The 18897-nt window shown below is 39.4% G+C and overlaps 9 protein-coding genes and 1 non-coding gene across 10 annotated transcripts; 7 read left to right on the top strand and 3 right to left on the bottom strand.

Moving 5' to 3' along the window:
• Positions 1–822: 822 nt before the first annotated feature.
• METBIDRAFT_76834 (uncharacterized protein) lies at positions 823–1695 on the top strand (the record flags this gene model as incomplete). Its single annotated transcript, XM_018858594.1, has 1 exon — positions 823–1695. The coding sequence occupies one exon, from the start codon at positions 823–825 to the stop codon at positions 1693–1695; it is 873 nt and encodes a 290-aa protein (XP_018714394.1).
• On the bottom strand, positions 1522–2850 carry METBIDRAFT_30279 (exosome non-catalytic core subunit). The gene has a single exon (XM_018855598.1). It carries the CDS (start codon positions 2844–2846, stop codon positions 1785–1787), a length of 1062 nt encoding a protein of 353 aa, XP_018714393.1. The 5' UTR covers positions 2847–2850; the 3' UTR covers positions 1522–1784.
• A 119-nt stretch (positions 2851–2969) lies between these two features.
• Positions 2970–4830, top strand: METBIDRAFT_30278 (tRNA (guanine) methyltransferase). Its single transcript, XM_018855597.1, has one exon. It carries the CDS (start codon positions 3115–3117, stop codon positions 4498–4500), a length of 1386 nt encoding a protein of 461 aa, XP_018714392.1. The 5' UTR covers positions 2970–3114; the 3' UTR covers positions 4501–4830.
• On the top strand, positions 4566–7118 carry SPO75 (Spo75p; the record flags this gene model as incomplete). Its single annotated transcript, XM_018856572.1, has 1 exon — positions 4566–7118. The coding sequence occupies one exon, from the start codon at positions 4566–4568 to the stop codon at positions 7116–7118; it is 2553 nt and encodes an 850-aa protein (XP_018714391.1).
• Positions 7108–7509, bottom strand: METBIDRAFT_36309 (uncharacterized protein; the record flags this gene model as incomplete). Its single annotated transcript, XM_018856718.1, has 1 exon — positions 7108–7509. One exon carries the CDS (start codon positions 7507–7509, stop codon positions 7108–7110), a length of 402 nt encoding a protein of 133 aa, XP_018714390.1.
• Positions 7510–7890: 381 nt separating this feature from the next.
• Positions 7891–8993, top strand: METBIDRAFT_30276 (uncharacterized protein). Its single transcript, XM_018855596.1, has one exon. The coding sequence runs from the start codon at positions 7943–7945 to the stop codon at positions 8966–8968; it is 1026 nt and encodes a 341-aa protein (XP_018714389.1). The 5' UTR covers positions 7891–7942; the 3' UTR covers positions 8969–8993.
• A 33-nt stretch (positions 8994–9026) lies between these two features.
• On the top strand, positions 9027–10910 carry METBIDRAFT_30275 (uncharacterized protein). Its single transcript, XM_018855595.1, has one exon. The coding sequence runs from the start codon at positions 9140–9142 to the stop codon at positions 10772–10774; it is 1635 nt and encodes a 544-aa protein (XP_018714388.1). The 5' UTR covers positions 9027–9139; the 3' UTR covers positions 10775–10910.
• On the bottom strand, positions 10828–12540 carry METBIDRAFT_35262 (uncharacterized protein; the record flags this gene model as incomplete). The annotated part of the gene is made up of 1 exon (XM_018856588.1): positions 10828–12540. One exon carries the CDS (start codon positions 12538–12540, stop codon positions 10828–10830), a length of 1713 nt encoding a protein of 570 aa, XP_018714387.1.
• Positions 12541–14624: 2084 nt separating this feature from the next.
• On the top strand, positions 14625–14698 carry METBIDRAFT_t52. Its single transcript has one exon. It is a non-coding gene; the product is annotated as a tRNA-Val (tRNA).
• Positions 14699–15578: 880 nt separating this feature from the next.
• Positions 15579–18140, top strand: OSH3 (oxysterol-binding protein related protein; the record flags this gene model as incomplete). The annotated part of the gene is made up of 1 exon (XM_018858593.1): positions 15579–18140. The coding sequence occupies one exon, from the start codon at positions 15579–15581 to the stop codon at positions 18138–18140; it is 2562 nt and encodes an 853-aa protein (XP_018714386.1).
• Positions 18141–18897: the final 757 nt, after the last annotated feature.

Here is an 18897-nt window from a genome sequence, read left to right as displayed (position 1 = left end):
ATATTTCTTTAAGACGTTGTCAAGCAAAACAAAATCAAAAATTGGGCGGGCGCGCGCGAATTTTTCGAAGTCATGAAACATAATCCGTGCGCACCACATAGCAGAAAAAAAACATACGCGCCTACAATTCGATGCAACAATACTGCCACTTGCATGCATATATCTTGGACAAGTACAAGAAAGGATCATAGCCCCCCCCCCCCCCCCTTGTCACCAGATCAATCCACTTAGTTGATTGAGAATGATTATCTTCAAGGTAATACTGCTTGCTGGAAATGAAGTAGTTCATATTCAAGATATTTAAGAAAAGTATCGGTGTACGCGGTATAGTCCACTTCAAATTAATCCATAACTCTGATGTCCTCCAACAGGCTGAAATCTTTCCAATGAGTCGATTCTTTACAACATAAAAAACAGCTTTCACTCCCTCGATATATGTGACCCTCTCAGAAGCTTTCCAAATACAACTTACTTCTTCAGAGGATATATTAGCCTATCTCTTCGTGGGCACTTCGCGAGGGCGCCCTCGCGATTCTTTTCTATTGATGCAGTATGTATGGAACCAAAGAAAAACCCCCAGAGAAGGCGGCGCATAGTAAACTTTTCTCAACTAAAAAAATCATCAGATGTTAAAGTGGTTTCAGTGAAAAATCTTATCCCACTGTCATTCTAGTATTGTCTCCTACCATCTAATTTCAACTGAGGCTGGCTTCCCTCACCTTGCGAAGCACTAGTGATTTCCAGCTGAACACAACATAGCTCAAGTTCAAATCAAGTCACCACTGCACGACTAGTTTAAGAGTGTTCCTTCAATTATTTACTATGAGGTTATATTTGTTCTCGTTTCTTGCTGTGCTCTCTCTATGTTTGTCACATGTGTTCGCCATAGGTTTGACAATACCGCCTGTTGTCTATAGCGAACAGAAACACTATTCCTCATTGACCAACTTATTGAATTGCATTAGCTACACGACATCAAAGGATGACATCATCATGGTGAGTGTGGAAAGCGGGCACAAAGTTCCGTCTCAGCAATTGAACCTTCGTGTTTTTGATTCAGAAGACAACACCCTACGCTCAATGCAAGACATATCTGGTGAGCAGTCTGTCATTTTCACGAATCTCAACAATCCCATTCAGATTCCGCAGACAGAAGCGAAGAATCTACTAGGACTGAAATACCGCAGACAGACTAAAAATATAGCAGATGAATTGTATGTGTCGGGCATGTCCCAGGTGCACATTTGTTTCGATAACGTGTACTTCGATAAGTCATGGAGCTTTCGGAAAAGTCCAAGAGATGTTCATTTAGATGTCAGCATCCGAAACATTACCACTTTGAAGCAAACAAACTATAACAATTACGCTAAATATTTCATCCGACCCTCCAATACTGACACAAATGATGACCCTGTTGGAGATTATTCGAACTACGATTTCACAGAAAATGATTTTAATAATGCAGTTAGAAATCTACAAACACTGTTGAATGAGGTAAGTGAAGAATTGAAATCATCAGAGGGAACTCTTCGGAATTTGCAGACGCTCGAAAGTGAATTAAGAAATGTCAATGAATCAATCTTTGAATCATTCACCCGCACCACTTTGTTAATAATAACCACCATATGCGTTTTTGGTGTGGCTCAGCTAACATACATTCGTTTCTTACTCAAAAAAAGAGATTTCTATAGATAGTTTTATTCAACATAGAGTTTTGGTTCTAAGCAACATACAGTGTCCTCAACCCAAAAAGATCAATTGCATGGATGTTTTTGCTATTGAGGCTAGTTTGCTCCGCGCAATTTTTCAGAAGTAATCAAATCGTTACAAATAGATTCCTGTGCCTCCTTCCCAATGAGCTCACTTGCATCGGAGTACATCATACTCGCATCGTATCCCATACGAATCCTCTGTTCGTTTATACCTAATTCACATGCACATAGGGCTCTGATGACGTTGTAGTATCGAGTTATGGTATGACGAGTACTCTCACTTATGTCTGCATCATTTTTATCGCTGTAGATTTCCCATGAGCTCTCCTCCTCTAATCGGGTAATGGACATACTTCCTTGACCAGGGTTGTAGGTGCCTTTTGCCGATAAAGTGCTCTGCGCTTTGTTGGTGGAGGTATTCGAAGTACTGGTACCAGATACACTACTCGTTTTACTCAACCAAATATATCCATTCACCCCAAGAATAATACTGACGTTTCCTGGTAAGTTGTAGGTGTGATTCTTTTGTTTGATGATCAAGCTGGAAGGGACTTTCAAAAAAATCCCGTTTCTCAATTTGCCGTACTTCAAAGACCTTGTGTGTAAGGATGCCATGCCATTACTAAAGACGCTCTGTACTTCAGCATTTAGAAGGTCACCCTCCTTTAGGAAATTTCTCATTTGAAGCTCGTCACTTTCTGATTTTCTTCTTAATACACCTCCAGGTAAGTTCACAGATCCAAGCATCAATACAGCATCTTGTTTACAGCCGATATCAACTTTCCAGCGTTTCTGGCCCACTTCAGTGATTCGTCCCACAACATGATCACCAGTTTCCGCTTCGTACCTTCCTCTGAGAGGAATGACGCTAAGAAGCCTGTTCACTCTTGACACATTTCCAGCCACTGAGGAAAAAGTCTGGTTGTCCAAAAAGTACGTGCCATGTCCTTTCATCCAAGTTGGGTCATCGGTCACAAGCTCTCCTGGCGTTACGATAGCGTTATTTTGCTCTGTATTTTGACGGTGCGATGAGGGTATGTCCTCATCATCACCCTCCATTTCTATATCCGAAATGTCATGAATGTCATTCAAAACAGCTTTAGTGGGTCTTGTCACACTAATCACAGAATCCATTTTGTCTTGAGATAAATCTTAGTCTGACAATGCAACAGTTCTCGGAGAGAGTTTTCGTACAGTCCGCGATGGGTCTTCTTGGGTGCACTCATTCACAGTGCACGATTCAACAACGCGGTTTTGCCAAAACTCTCTGCGAAACTCTTTCAAGGTTTACTCGTGCATGTTAGACCCTTGCAAGATATTCTTGTTCAAAAATTTGGCCCAATTAAAAGATATACAAGTGCGAGCACTAAGCTTTTTTAGCAAAACTGAACGAAGATCAATCATGAACGTGCTGCGCAAATTCAGTCCCCCTGTCAATCGGCAAATGAGAGTACTTGACAAATCTTTTTTCCAAAAGGAAGTCTCTCTCTTGGTGGCAGCTTTCCCAAATCCAAAGTTTCTTGGTGATTTTGTGAAATCATGTAAGGGTGATTTCCTCCTCATGTCTGGTGTTAAGCACATTGTGCCTATTAATGGAACCAAAGGTGTATTGTTAAGAGAAGACATTGATAGTTTGGAATCTTACAGGGACCTCTTGTCATCTACTGCATTGGCTAAAATTGCTGAGTATGATGTCGAGATACTCCCATACACCCTCAAATTAGATTATTCTTTCTGGAAAGCTGATGACATTTTGCATGCTGTTTTACCTGAACATTTGACCAACGATATTCCCACTGGCTTTGCTCAAGCTGGGCATATCGCTCACTTTAATTTGCGTAGTGAGTTCAAGGAATATGGACCTTTGATCGGCCAAGTTATTTTGGATAAAAATTCCAAAATTGAAACAGTTGTGGACAAAGTTGATTCTATCGACACCAAGTTTAGAACATTTAAGATGAAAGTGCTAGCTGGAAAGGACGACTTTGTGGTCGAACAAAATGAAAGTGGTTGTAAATTTCGCTTTGATTTTAGCTCGGTTTATTGGAATCTGAGACTCAGCACTGAACACGATAGACTCATTTCCCAATTTCAACCCAATGAGGTTGTCGGTGATGTGTTTGCCGGGGTGGGGCCTTTTGCTGTTCCTGCTGGTCGTAAAAATGCCTTGGTTTTGGCAAACGATTTGAATCCCGAGTCATACAAATACCTCAAAGAAAATATACGGTTAAATAATGTGGAAGATTTTGTGAGGCCGTCTAATCTAGATGGTAGAGACTTTATAAGAAACTCCCCGTCGATGATTTTGAACTGGGCTAAATCTGAGAGTGTTATTGAAAAGCGGAAAACTGTCAAGCGCCGCAAAACTGATTCTAATACACAATTGGCGACAACAGAGAAATCAGTCGAGATAACCCAGATTCAAATTCCCCAATTCATTTCAAACTATGTCATGAATTTACCTGACTCTGCGTTGACTTTCTTGGATGAATTTGTTGGCTTGTATACTCATGATGAAGAGGTGGAGAGAATTGCAAAGAGTGACCCAAATTTCAGACTACCAATTATCAATGTTCATTGTTTCGAAAAATATTCATCAGATGAACCTGAACCAACTATGGACGATCTTCATAGAAGGGTTCATTCTCGGATTATTGAATACATTCAATATTCGGCTCCATTTGAGGCATTTAATTTTCATTTGGTGCGGAAAGTTGCGCCTACAAAATTTATGTTTTGTGTCACGTTTGAACTTCCTTGGGATGTTGCATTTAAAAAGAAGTTTTAATTCTTGAAGATCCTGTCTTGTTTAAAGGTTTCTAAACTATATCAAGCTCTACACAAGCAAATACGATGAATAATATAATACAAGCCCTGAAAATACTGGAATCGTCGTTTCAAAACAGTTATTCATCCATAGTATACTCATTCCTAAAATTCTTCGTGGATCCAGAGGTCTTTGTAAGGTTTTTGAACAATGATCAAACAGGCTCTGCGCACATGTCTTATGGAACTGACGTGAGCGTGCTCCTTAAGCACTTGATGACTTCTTTATGCATTTGCTTAATAGAAATATTTTTGTTTTGTTACTTGCGGGCTATATGTGTATACATTTACCAGCCAAGGTGTTTTTGCACCCCAGAAGGTGAGAGAATGGAGCTCCTTCCTCAGGGGTTTTTTGATTGGATCAAACCATCTTGGAAATACGATATAAATTGTTTCTTATCAATGGGTTTGGATACATATTTCTTCCTACGGTTTATTAATATCCTTTTGATTTTTTTTGCTTCGTGTGGTCTATTGAATCTAATAGTTCTTCTTCCCATCAATTTGACAGGCTCCACATTTACATTTCGTGCGAAGGGGCTCGACCGCTTGAGCATTTCAAATATAGCAATGAGTAAAGTTGACCGACTCAATTTCCACTTTGTATGCTCATTGATAACTATTGGATTCTTTAATTTCCTTATTTTACATGAATTCCGCAGTATTGCAAAAATACGATACACATATTTAAATTCTTTTGCTCACAGAAATAGGGCTTCATCAAGAGTCTTACTTTTGGGAAATGTTCCAGGTTCGTTGCTCGATTCTGATTCGCTCCACAAATCCTTCAATCTGTTTTGCGAAGGTTTAGAACACATTTGGATTTTGGATGATTACTACGACTTTTGGTGGCAGTGGAAAAAAGCTGTTGAGGCCTTAGATATTTTGGAAATGAAACAAATGCGAATATTAAAAACCTTGGGCCAGTTTTCAGGGGAATTAAATCACAAATTTGATATGTTCTATCCACCTATTTATTTGCCTTTAATATCAATTCCTATCTTTAGCAGAGTGATCTCTCTTCGGCTACCCGGATTTTTAAGAGCAATAGCTCTACAGAAGCCAAAGTCTATCGATGATTGGTGTCTCCATAATCTTGAAAAAACTCTGGAAATTCTTCAAAAGCGTGTTGATGATATTGCAGCTGGAAACTATGTGAAACAAAGCAAGGTCTTTCTCATGTTCAAATCGCAAGAGTCTGCGTACATGGCACATCAGGTCTTGTTAACTCTGAATTTTGGTTTTCTCGATGAAAGCATAGTTGAAGTCAATCATAATGACATAATTTGGAGAAACTTGGCAAGGAAAAATAACTGGGTGATATTGATTGAAAAGTATTTCTTTGTTTCGCTTTTGACAGTGATTATATGTATCTACGTTGTTCCGGTGTCCTTGATTGCGTTATTCTCCCAAATTCCATTGATCACTCAATTAATTCCCTTCATGGGATTTTTGAATCGGCTACCTGAAGAAATAAAAACTATATTCTCAAGTTTTTTACCTACCATCTTGTTAAGTATGGTAACAACAATGCAGTTGAAGGTTTTCAGAGTCGTATTATCTTTGAAAGGGAATTGGACAGGAGCTGAACTTGAGCTAGATATCCAATGTTGGTATTTTGCATTCTTGTTCATTCAACAATTTTTAGTTGTGTCAGTTCTGACAAGTCTTATTGTCGTACTTCTTCAAGTTGTGGAAAAGCCAGTTTCCATTCCCATTTTATTGGCTGCGAATATTCCAAAGAGCTCAGTGTTCTTTTTCAAATACCTATCTGTGAAAACATTCTCATATTGTGGGAGTAACTTTTTAAGGCTAAGTGATCTATTGGCTCACTTCTTTATTTATCCCTTGATTGACAGAACTCCCAGAATGAAATTCAACAGATTAACCTCGTTGAGAAAGGTGAAGTGGGGCTCTCTATATTCTACACTTTCTGTTTATGGAGCCATTGGTATTACATATAGCACAATTTCACCTGTGGTGTCTGTCTTTATGATATTGATACTACTGTTGACGTTTCTTTACTATAAACATGCCCTTCACTACATGTACAGTCATGTGAATGACTCCGAGACAAATGGAAAAATGTATCCAAGGGCGCTATTTCATTTGTATTCAGGGATTTACTGCTTGGAATGTTGTATGATAGGCATCTTCGTGTCCCTGGAAAATCAAAAAGGAGATTGTCCAATGAAGTTTCAAGCTTTAATGATGGCATGTGTCCTTCTTGTCACAATTTTTGGAAATATTGTATTTTACAGGCAATTCCAAAAGCTTTTCAGCTATTTCCCACAAATGAGCGATGAAACAGCAGAAATTGAAGAGGAGCGAAATGGATCTTTGTGTGAGCATTCACGGGGTGCCTTGCTATACTTCCATCCCTGTTACAATTATGAGAAACCAACCCTTTGGCTTCCTGAGAATTCCTCTGGTGTTGCAAGCAAAATAATCGGCCATTACATCTCTCAAAAAGCTGCTCTTGCTGGGGGTTCTACTGACGGGGCTATACTCATCGAAGAAGGTATGTTTATGAGTTTCAAGCTTCTTCATGAGCCTCCACGAAAAAAAGTCACCCGTTAATAGCATCAGCGATGGCTTCCCACTCATTTAACATTTTCCATTTATTGTTCTCGGAAGGACAGGAGTCATGGCCATAAACAATGACCTTTTCAAACACTGCAATTGGATTCAACTCTTTTAAAGTCTCTACGCTCCCCTCCTCGCTGTTCTCTCTTGAAATTTCTGAAGTGTTACAAACAACACCGAGTTTGTCACCGAGTTGAATATTTTCTCCGATCAATTTTAACCCACGAAAATTGGCTATCACAACTTCTTTATCCTGCCATTTTTCCTTCTTTTTTGAGGCGGAGAAGTAGTCTTTTGTATTCGAAGGACCCGTGTATTGAATCTTGCAAGGCACCAAATTCAATTCTGCAAGAGGCGCGTCAGCATTATGAATGATTGTTTTCATCAGTAAAATATCCTTTGCTCAGGAGTGGAACTAGTGACGCGTATGGTTGAAACCGCGTTATTCGCTAACTAAAGCTTACACACACTTCCGATATGAGTCGTTGCGCATCATTCTGCTGCGGACAATTCGATATAGACACCCATCACTTCTGTTGATGTGAAAGATATGCAATTCTGAACCAAGCGGATTCAAAGGCAGATATGAAAAAATCATAGTATTAGAAAAAATCATTACATAATATACTGATATTTTTTGTTTGTTTGACTGCTGAGAAGTCCGCATGTCCAAACGGGTTTTGCATCTAGGCGGCCTTGGAATGAGAAGGGTCCCGAGTCAGATCGGCGTGCGCGACGAACGTGCATTACAACAATCAGTACTAGAGGAAAGCTGGCTTCATCAACCTACTCTTCAATTCTCTCAGTTGTTTCAAAAAATGGCTAACAACTCGAATCCATTACAAATTGTTGACATCACTGACTTCAACAGAAATACAGCGGCTGAACTCTTGAATGCTGCTACCTCCCAGGGGTTTTTATTCTTAGAAGGGCATGGCTTTTCGGCAAAAGAAGTATCCGACCTTTTTGCCCTTTCTAAAGAATTTTTTGATTTGCCTGCCGAATACAAGCGCAAATTTCCTATTGATGAATCAAATCATGGCTATACGGATCACGGGGGAGAGAACTTAGACCCTACAAAGCAAAAGCGGGGGGATCCCAAAGAAGCCTTGAATTTCTGCTCATTGAATTTCAAAACCGGAACATCATCCAAAGAAATACCAGGATGGTTCAAAGATGATCCATCTAGAGAAAAATTATTGACTTCAACAATCTCCAAACTTTACAACTTGTCGATCAAGATATTGCAAATACTTGCTCTTGGGTTGGATATAGAAGATACGGAAGTGGATGGAACTGATTGGTTTACATCTAGATACGACCCCGAGAAGGCCTCGGGGACGACTTTTAGATTCTTGCACTATCCGGGCCAAAAGTCTTTGGACCCGGAGTCTACAATTCGAGCGGGGGCTCACACAGATTATGGCTCCATGACATTATTATTTCAACAGGAAGGACAAGAAGGGCTAGAAATTTACTCTCCAATTTCTAAAAAGTGGGAAGCGGTTCCTTTTGTCCCTTCAAGCTTTCCCGAGGCGAAAGGCCAAGCACCTCCCATAATTGTCAACATTGCGGATCAGTTATCCTATTGGACAGGTGGTTTATTGAAGTCAACCATTCATAGAGTGAAATTTCCAGCCGAAGCCCAAAGAAGTGGTAAAGATCGCTACTCTATAGTATTCTTCAGTCATCCCAACGACGCTACCTTATTGGGACCTGTCCCTAGTGCAATAGTGAGAGATATAAAACACAGGGGTGCCAACAAAGATACGGTTCCCATTACAGCTAAACAGCACTTAGATAAGCGATTAGCTGCAACTTACGGGTGGTCACAAGATTTATAAGTAATCATGAACAATCATAAGCCACTACTTCTACTTTTGAATCATGTAGATATCTGAGACGCGCAACTTCCCAAATGGGCGAGTAATCGCGGATTGTTCTCACTTGTTTTTCGATAAGGTCCGCGGATTGTTATCATCAATGAGTACAGGAAAAGTACTGTTTCTAAAAGCATGCTACAAAGTCATTCGGATCCTAACGTATCAACGTTAGTTTCCCCTAGAGTCAAGGCACAGGAGATTCCTTGTCGTGTGTTAAGCAGTGTCGATGAAGTAATCGAGGTTATCAATGATCAAGAAAAGAAGAACTTCAAACTCGGGGTCATCCTCTTGATAGTCGCTATATGTACCTGGATCGTCGGCCTAGAATTAGTCAACGCCGTTTTAAAGGGGAATGAATTTCAAAAACCAATCTTTTTGGCCGTCCTCACTGGATCTTGCTTCATCTTGAACTTCGTTCCTAATTTGGTGTCGTGTATTGCTAATATGTTGAGATTGGCTCCTACTTCCTTCCCAAACTCTTCACCCTTACTCTCATCTTCTGACCTAGAGATATACAATCAAGTGGCTTGGAAAGCTTTCACACCCTCAACTTATCTCGATGCACCACATTGCGAGTCAAAATTTCTAAGCTTCCACGAAGTTTTGTCCTTGGCTTTTCAAATTTCAGTGATTTACTGTTTGTACAATACAATGGTGCTACTGTCTTTGCAGTACACATCCGCATCAAATCAGACAATATTGGGATCCACAACTACTTTTTTCACTTTGTGTTTGGGCATTATGATGAAAATTGACAGATTCCTGGTAAAAAAGCTCGCATGCGTCGTCAGTAGTTTAATTGGTGTGATTCTCATCAATTTGGGTGGTGAAGATTTGAGTGGAAGCACTGAAAATAAATTCAAATCTAAGAGTTCTGTTTACGGTAACTTCTTGGCTTTACTTGGGGCGTTCTTTTATGCGTTATACCTTATCAGGATGAAAACGAAGTGTGGTACGGGTCAAAAAACTACGAATGAACGAGAGCTTTTCGGGTGGGTAGGAGTCTTCAGTCTTCTCTTTGGAATTCCGCTCCTCATCTTTTCGGATTTTTTCGGTGTTGAAAAGTTTGAGATTCCCTCGACTTATTCAATTCTTGTGATGATCTCTATCAATGCAATATTCTCCGTTGTATCGGACTATGTCACTATTTTGGCCATGCTACTCACGAGCCCACTTGTCACTAGTTTGGCCTTGACCTCCTCAATTCCCATCACGATTTTTTTGGATCTACTTATTCTCGACATCTCCCAAGATACTTCACCTTCCTCGGCGTCCAGAACGTTAATGTATGGCTTTGGTGTCTTGTGCATTTTGGTATCTGTTATTTTGATAAACATTAATATCACTTCAGAGAATGAGTTGATTGAAGAGGTGATAGAGGAAACTCTTGAAGCTGCGATACAAGATGATGAAATATTGAGCCCAATTCTTTCACCCTATTTGGCTTCATCATCGGCGCAGGCAATGTTTGGTAATGATGTTGGAATTCGTTCTTTGATGTCACCCAAGCTTGGATGGCGAGGTAAGAGACAAATATCAGAGTTGACTCAACTTAAGGAAGTATCGAATTTCTCCCTAAATGTCAATCCTCAAGACTCTTCCGATGAATCTCCATTGCGCAACGTGAATTATTCTGTGCGATCATACATAAATTCAGATTTGCTGATTGGTGGTTCTTCAGTGCACGAAGAATCCACCAATCTTGTGCTATCTGGAGGTGTAAATCACAAGTTTGGTCTAGAATACGCTGCGCAAAATACAGACTAAATAGAGACTGAAAAGTAAGTCTATATACAAACTTTTATTGAGATTTCCTGACCTTATTTTCTACTCATTGACTTATGGAGAACGTGCTCTCTCATGAACAATGACGAGATATATCCCAAAGCAATTGTAACGGTACTGAAAATAAAAGTTCCTTTGCATCCTGAATTGTAGGCTTGCTTGATAGCACTTTGAACAATTTCTGGAGCCTCCCTAACATAATTTGTATTTTCAAGAGCCCTTCTAATGATCTTTTCTGCCAATTTGGGGTCTGAAATCACCTGGTGAATGTTGTGAGATAAATTAGTTTTGACAGTATTCTGAAAAATTGCACTAGCTATTGACACACCAATCGTAGAACCTGTCGCCCGAAAGGTATACTGAATAGAAGTGGTGCATGCTTGATATTTCATTGGAACAGCAGCAATGAGTGAAAGTAGCGTGACTGTCAAGATACACGAATAGCCAAATCCAGGAGGAATCAAAACTGTAAATTGTGTGAACAACGACGACTCAGGTGATAAATTCAATACCCTAAACATTCCTAATAAAGAAATGATACCAACAACAACTGTTAAAGAGTAGTATCTACCAGTTTTTCTCATGTAGAGACCTGCGCCAACTGATCCAAGCGATACAGCAAAGAAATTGGGTATAACTCTCTCGCCACTCTGGGTAGCGGAAAGTCCCATCACTGTTTGAAAAAACAAAGGAATGAAGAAAAGGTATGTGAAAACACCCATTGTGTAGAACCAATTTGTGAGCGAAGAAGCCAACACTGTCCTCTCAGTCATAACTTCCATTGGAATGATAGGTTCATCAGAGATGTAGCACTCTGTATAAATAAATAAGGATAAAAGGGTAGCAGAAAGAGCCACCAACCCAATGAAAGTTTTCGAAGAATACGCGAATTGTGTGCCCCCAATTGACGCTGTTGTGAGAATTACCATAAGCGATGACACCAAAAAAAATGCACCAAGAAAATCCACGCGTTTTAATTTCTCGTAAAAGTCTGTTCCTGTAGCACCTAATCCAGGGGATCCTTCGGGTAAATTAAGAAACGCAAAGATTGCAATCCCGACAATAATCGCGAGAGGCACTTGAAAGATGAATACCCATTTCCAACCGAAAATATCAGCAACAACACCCCCAACGATACCCCCAGATGCAGCACCTAGGCCAAAGCAAATGTTTGCTAAACCCTGGTACAAGCCTCTATCTCTAAGGGGAATCAAGTCTGACATGGTGATTGTACCTAGAGTGGTTAGCCCTGAACCACCACAGCCTGTGACAAAACGTCCAATGACTAAAAGCAAAAGCGAGTCGGTGACGCAGATGCAACAACCTACCGCGAAAAGAAAACAGCAAATTAAAAGGAGAATTTTTCTTCCAAATATATCGGATAATTTGCCATATATTGGTTGGAAAGCGGAACATGATAAAAGGTAAGCAGTGGCTATCCAGCTTATATTCTCAACTGCATTCAAGTCTGAAGCGATTACAGTCAATAAAGTTGTGACAACTGTTGTATCCAAAGCTGCCAAGAAGCTAGCCATATAGATGCTGCCAATTAATGTGTAAAACTGTGCTTTTGGCAAAGATCCGTTTATCTCATCCACATCCAATTCCTGGTTGTCGCGTGTCTCAGTAGAACCATATGCTCCAATGGAAGATCCACTTTTATCCAACAAGTGCTCGCTGTCTGCGATCTCGGAAGCAATTATACCAGCGCTTCCTGCCGATGGGTCGTTGATGTGTCCCTGATCCATGGAGCTTGTTCGAACCTTGAAGCCTAAAGTGTCAAATTTTAGGGCCATGCGGAAAATTCCGCGGATACTTATACACGACAACTCGGGCTTTTCCCTGCATATCTTTAGCTGATAAGAATATCGTCTCGCTTCGCGGCTGGAAATAATTGCTGGTACAGAAGCGTTGAGAATAAAAATACCAAAGAACAAGCATGCTTTGTCAAATTCGTTACGTAGCACGGTTGATATTTACTTCTGAGTATCAGCTCCTTAAAAAATCCCTCTGAAAACATCATTGCAGCTTATTCAAATTTTGATATGTGTTTCATGTTGATTATTTCAGCAATTTACGTCATGACTAATGCGTGATTTACCAATGTTTTTTCCAAATCTGGAAACCCGAACTTTGAGGTTTGACATATCTTTCATATGTATCAAAAAGTAACCTTCGAATAATTAGCTTGTTTCTGTATACAAGGAACCCTGCCTCTACAATATTGGGGCAAGAACATAGTTTATTATTCGTTAGAGTTAGTTCGCTCTACATTGATTAGCGTTTGGTTGGATGGTATTAAGTCTTTCGTTTCTCATTGCTAGTCTTTCTTTCAATTTTCTTACATTGCTAATTTTGACCAAAGATAAGTAAATATATGAATCATTTCAATAGAATTTTCCTTCCCTGATGATTTCGGGAAGGAAAATTTTTCAGAGGGTGTAGCTCGAAGACCCTGAGACAGGAGCTGATACTTATAGGATGGCACTTTAATACACACAGGAAACCAAATGGCCCCCAATAAGAATAGCGAGGAAAAGCTGGGGCTTACACCGGGTATATTTCTAAGAAGACATGATATTATAGGTCACGACTGGAAAGGATATATTAAGAATCTTCTATACGGCATCATGGCTGAATCATACAAAGAAAAGACTCAGGACTATTCGCAATCTAAAATCGGGTGACTAGGTGCTTGTGTTCATTTATTCTCTGAGAACACGCTAATTTATTTCAAAATTTCTGGTTAGAATGGCTTCAAACGCTTCAAGTGCCCAATTGCCAGCTCTGGTTGGTCCATTCGATGTGATTCCTGAAGAGCTCGTGATTACATGTTTTCCATTTGAAGGGCAACAGATGTAGTTTTCACCGCTTTGAGCCTTTTTTTAGATGTACGAATAAATAGTCAGGCTTAGTAGATCCTCCAATGATGTGTCTAATGAAGCAATCATTAATCTGAGATTCATGCAAAGCCATCATTGTGCCATAGAAGCTAAAAAGCCAGACACTCATTGGTGTGAGTGCTTTCTTTTATTAGGTTCATTCGATCAAACAATCGAAACTATCAAATATGATACAGAAACCTTACCAAATCCCAAGTTCGCACCTAGTGGCAAAATGCGGCCTGTATTCTTTTATTAGTCACAAACTAGATAAACTCCTCCTCTTGACATGTATGTGTTTAAGTACTGAATGTCACCTTATCATTTTTTGATAGATTCACCTAATTAAAGGAGCAAAATTGTACAAACAATATAATAAAAAACCTTTAAACAGCTCCCAGCTATGATCCAAACCCAGGCATGTAGGTGAAACCAATCCCCAAAAATAAAAAATGGAAGAAAAAAAACAAAAAATGTACAAAATAGGACCTGTTTTATATAATAAGTTAAAAACTCTTATATGGATATTTTATTACCACTTCTTACTAATCTCATTGTAACAGTACTTTCTCTGGGATTAGTCTGTTAGTCACGTGGCACGTTGGTAGAATGTGCACGTGACGTCCGGGAGGTCGTATATGCCGGACGGAGAGAAGTGAATATGAAGGTGATTGAACACCCTGTTAGTTAGAAGGGTAAGCCTTACTACATAAGAGTAGATCACCTTAAGAAAGGTTACTCTCCGTTACTACCGTACGCTTCCGGTATCAATATTACTAGGATAAGCTTATCAGTCTTATCCTCTGAGCCAACGGCCTATTCCGTGTCAGGCGACCTATCTCGCCTAGACAGCTCTATTATCCCGTGGCCTCTCCCACAAGTAAGAGTTAATAACCTCTGAAAGATCCAGTTAAGAATAATATACAGAAAGTATCTTAATACTCATCAAAGGTCGCGTGGTCTAGTTGGTTACGACGTCTGCTTCACACGCAGAAGGTCCCCAGTTCGAGCCTGGGCGTGATCATTTTTAAATTCCATTCATTTTTTTGAGCTTTTTTCACACGACAAGATCTATAGTTTAGCACTGGGGGAAGGGACATAAGGTTTGATCATTTCCGAATTGCTCGTCACTATCTTCCATAAGAGCTCTTCTCAAAGTTGAAAACAAGCCCTGAATTAAACCTACGTACATCCGATTAGGGAGCTAGTTTAAAAATATTGTGGGAGTGTGATTTCGCTCACCCCCCATTCCAACAAAGCAGGCCAAAAATACCAAATGGTCTTCCTTCTTGAGCACTGTCCTTTATTTTATTCCTGTGAGGCTCACTGTCAAGTTTCGATTAGCAGCATCTCTTTGTACTGTGCGACGGATGTGTGCCACAAATGGGGTATCTCCAAAAGTAAAAACCGTCAATGGAACAGGTCAATACGAGCATTAAGGGGTAGAACAAAATAACTTAGAACAAAGAAGATTTCCAAAGGGAGTTCCAACATATTCCACATCTATTTTTTCAAAATACTCAACGACCAAATTTTGTGGCTTTCTTGTTTCCAAAGATGCTGAACATGGAAGTGCCAGCATTACCTATTGTCAAAAAGTGCTGTGTGTAGCTTCAATACTCCTGTCAAAAATTTGTTTGGGTGTCACTTGTTCTTACCAACAGTAAATATCTGATCTATTTTCGTATCAGAATTCATAAAATGACGCGCAAAATCGACAATTCTAATAATTGTAACCATGATGACACCTTTTTATGCTTTGGAACTGCATACTACATTGCCAAGGTCAAGAAATTGTCTGCGACTGACCAAATTAATACTTTTCTGATCCGCTCAGATTAGCAATTCAAGACAAGCCTAAAATTCTGAGCTCTCCATTTGTTTAATTTGAAACATTTTACAAAATGGAAACATTGGAGGTTCAAGCGAAAGATTTTTTGGTAAAGTGGGTGAACGCCCCTGATAACAGCTCTATAAAATGGCAGGTGAAATCCCTCAAAAAGTCCATTAACTTCGCTATCTATCAAAAGAACGACTTAGTCCCTGTCCCCATGGAAAACTTACCCGAGGAAACTATCCTAAGATCCGAGCTTCCTGGGTTTGAGTCCAACATATCCTTGAACTCACAAGTACCTGCTTGTAATTTGAGATCAACTTCAGTTGCGTCGGTGAATACGATATCGCGTCTGAGCACATTCAAGAGTAGATCACGATCTTCCACATTCTCAAGCAGCTTGAGCAATTCAGGGCTAATTTTGGTCAAAGACTATTACAAGTTGCTTCCTGATGAATTGGTAAGAGGTGTTTATCAAGCCGACAAAGGGGGCACGTTCGCATTTGTTTTCGATAACACATTCTCCAAAACAACGGGAAAGAAAGTTCTCTTTAGTGCAAAGATATCCAATGGAGAATCAGAGAATTCCTCCAAAATAAGCCCCATACAAAACTATCAACACAATTCCCAAGCAGATCATTTAAATGGCTCAGAGAAAACTACGGCCAATATATTGTGGCCTAAGGATGGGGAGTTGATGCAAGGTGTGTTGTCAAAAAAGAGAAGAAAGAAGCTCCAAGGGTTTACAAAGAGATTTTTCATTCTTAATTTCAAGTATGGGACGTTGTCTTATTTCAAAAATAATGACAATAAATTAAGAGGTCAGATGCCCATAACAGATGCCATTGTTAGTGCAGATTCCAAGACAAATCAAATATTTATTGACTCAGGGATGGAGGTCTGGAATCTCAAAGCCTTAAGTACCAAGGATCTCAAGGCTTGGGTGAATGCTTTTAGTATCATAAAGAAAAATGGAACACTTGTTCTTGAATCTATAGCAAGCCCTTTGTCAAACCAGAGAGATTCAATATTGACCACACAATTAAGAGAAGTTGAAAGTCATGTCAAAACTCTCATAACAAATTATTCTTCCAAACCCCCCGATGCTGTCAAGGCAGACTTACAAGTCATTGCGTCAAATATCTCCAATCTTTTAAGCCAGCTGGTACCCTCGGACGTTACTTCGATCATCTCTGATAATGAATTTTTCGATGCTAACGAAAATTTGATCGAAAATGAAAACGATTATGGGATAGTTCTAATGACTGAAATGCCTCAAACAAAGCAAACTCGACCAGAGAATGAATTTATTGATGACAATGATATTGTGTCCGAAAAATCATCATCTGAATCGGACGCCGATTCAGAGGGACCACCTGCTCCCAAAATCACTACAAAAAAATCAACTACTGCTTCCGAAATATCGTCTGAAGTTAATGACTTATATCCTTTGCCTCATGACCCAGTTGAGAGAGACTGTGACATACCAATATGTGACCACTATCCGCCTAGTATCCTTTCTTTTGTACGCAAAAGTGTTGGAAAAGATCTTTCGTCTTTGTCCATGCCTGTCGATATGAACGAACCGATAACTGTTTTGCAGAAGTATGCAGAAATTCTCGAATACTCGGATTTGATAGATAATGCCCTACAAGGAGATTATCCAGAAAACTCGGGAGAATTGATTTTACGAATTGGCGCATTCTCCATCTCGTATCTAGCCGCAATGAGAATGAAAGTACGCAGTTCTCGTAAGCCATTCAATCCGTTGTTGGGAGAAACATATGAATTAGTCAGAGAGGACAAAGGATTTAGGCTAGTTTGCGAGAAAGTATTTCACAGACCACCTGTATTTGCTATGTTTGCTGAGTCCCCGAATTGGACATTGAGTTTCAGTCCTGCTCCTTCTCAAAAGTTTTGGGGCAAAACTTATGAGTTTTATACTTCAGGAAATGTGAAGCTTACGATTAGAAAGACTGGTGAGGTTTTCACTTGGTCTCAACCTACATGTGTTTTGAAAAACATGATTGCTGGAGAAAAGTTTGTTGAGCCATCCACAAGCATCACCGTGAAGTCTAGTTCCGGGCAAAAAGCAGTGATTAGCTTCGCAAAAGGAGGGATGTTTAGTGGACGGTCAGAAGATTTGAGTATACATGCATATGACCCCCTGAAAAAGCCTTTGCCGTATACTGTTTCTGGAAAATGGACAGATTCAATGACATTGAAAACAAATTCAACAGAGAAAGTCATTTGGACTGCTGGTGAGCTTTTGCCCCAAAGTGAGAAAAAGTTTGGCTTTACTAAGTTTGCCGGAAGTTTGAACAAAATCACTTCAATTGAGGAGGGCAATTTGCCATCTACAGATTCTCGATACAGGCCTGACATGAAGGTATACGAAGAAGGAAGGGTAAAAGATGCCGAGAGTTTGAAACAGAAGCTCGAGGATGGTCAGCGTGAGAGAAGGAAAATGATTGAGAATTCGGGAGTCACATATAAACCGTTTTTCTTTGAGCAAATAGGTGGCGCCCCTGAAAATCCTGATACAGGTGAATGGATTTACAAAGCAGGCGAATTGAGTTACTGGGAGAGAAGGAAGACGCACAATTGGGATGACTTGCCAAAATTATGGTAGGAAATGTAAAATATCACTAGAAGAATAAACAATACTTGCATTCGTTTTCTGTGAATCAAATAAAAAATCTCTGTTGGGATGAGATTACCTGACTAGGCCAGATTCATTTTATTTTATTAATAAATGTCTATATCGTTGTTGCGTTATAAAACAAGGGTATCTCTCATAAGAGTACAGTTTCATGAACGACTTGACTTTGGTTCGCAAATGTATTTACCCTACTTTGAAAGAAGCTAAATTCATAAGAGTTGTGTTTGACAAAGTCGAACTTTCATTTTTTTGCGTATTAAAAAAACATATCAAAACACTAAGGAACATAAAATTTCATTACTTCTTGCCGAATATACATGCATTATTCTCTGTGAAATATTATTTTGCTTTATGAAAATGTCTCACAAATTTTCATGTTCTGTAAAGAAAGAGTATATTTGATAAAATAAAAGAGAATCACACCACTATGGTACCTTAAACTGGGAATTAAATCTTGAAGAGATAGAGTATTAGATCTCCTGAAAATGCATAGATGACGTAAATGATCAGGCACTATAACAATATTAAAGTGTATATTTAACTTCACGCCTTATTTCGGGCCTTGCACAAGTAACTAAGCCTGTATTTACTTTCTTGATAATGCGTCCTCGATCTAGAATATAAAATAATCTTTCAACCTGCTTCAGACTTGAAACCTTATATTTGAGGGATATCCATCTGATTAAAGAAACAAAACTATAAAATGGTATTTTTTTTTTTTTTTTTT

The sequence above is a fragment of the Metschnikowia bicuspidata genome (assembly GCF_001664035.1).
Source record: "Metschnikowia bicuspidata var. bicuspidata NRRL YB-4993 chromosome Unknown METBIscaffold_1, whole genome shotgun sequence".
Taxonomy (NCBI): domain Eukaryota; kingdom Fungi; phylum Ascomycota; class Pichiomycetes; order Serinales; family Metschnikowiaceae; genus Metschnikowia; species Metschnikowia bicuspidata.
This window is presented reverse-complemented; position numbering and strand designations above follow the sequence as displayed.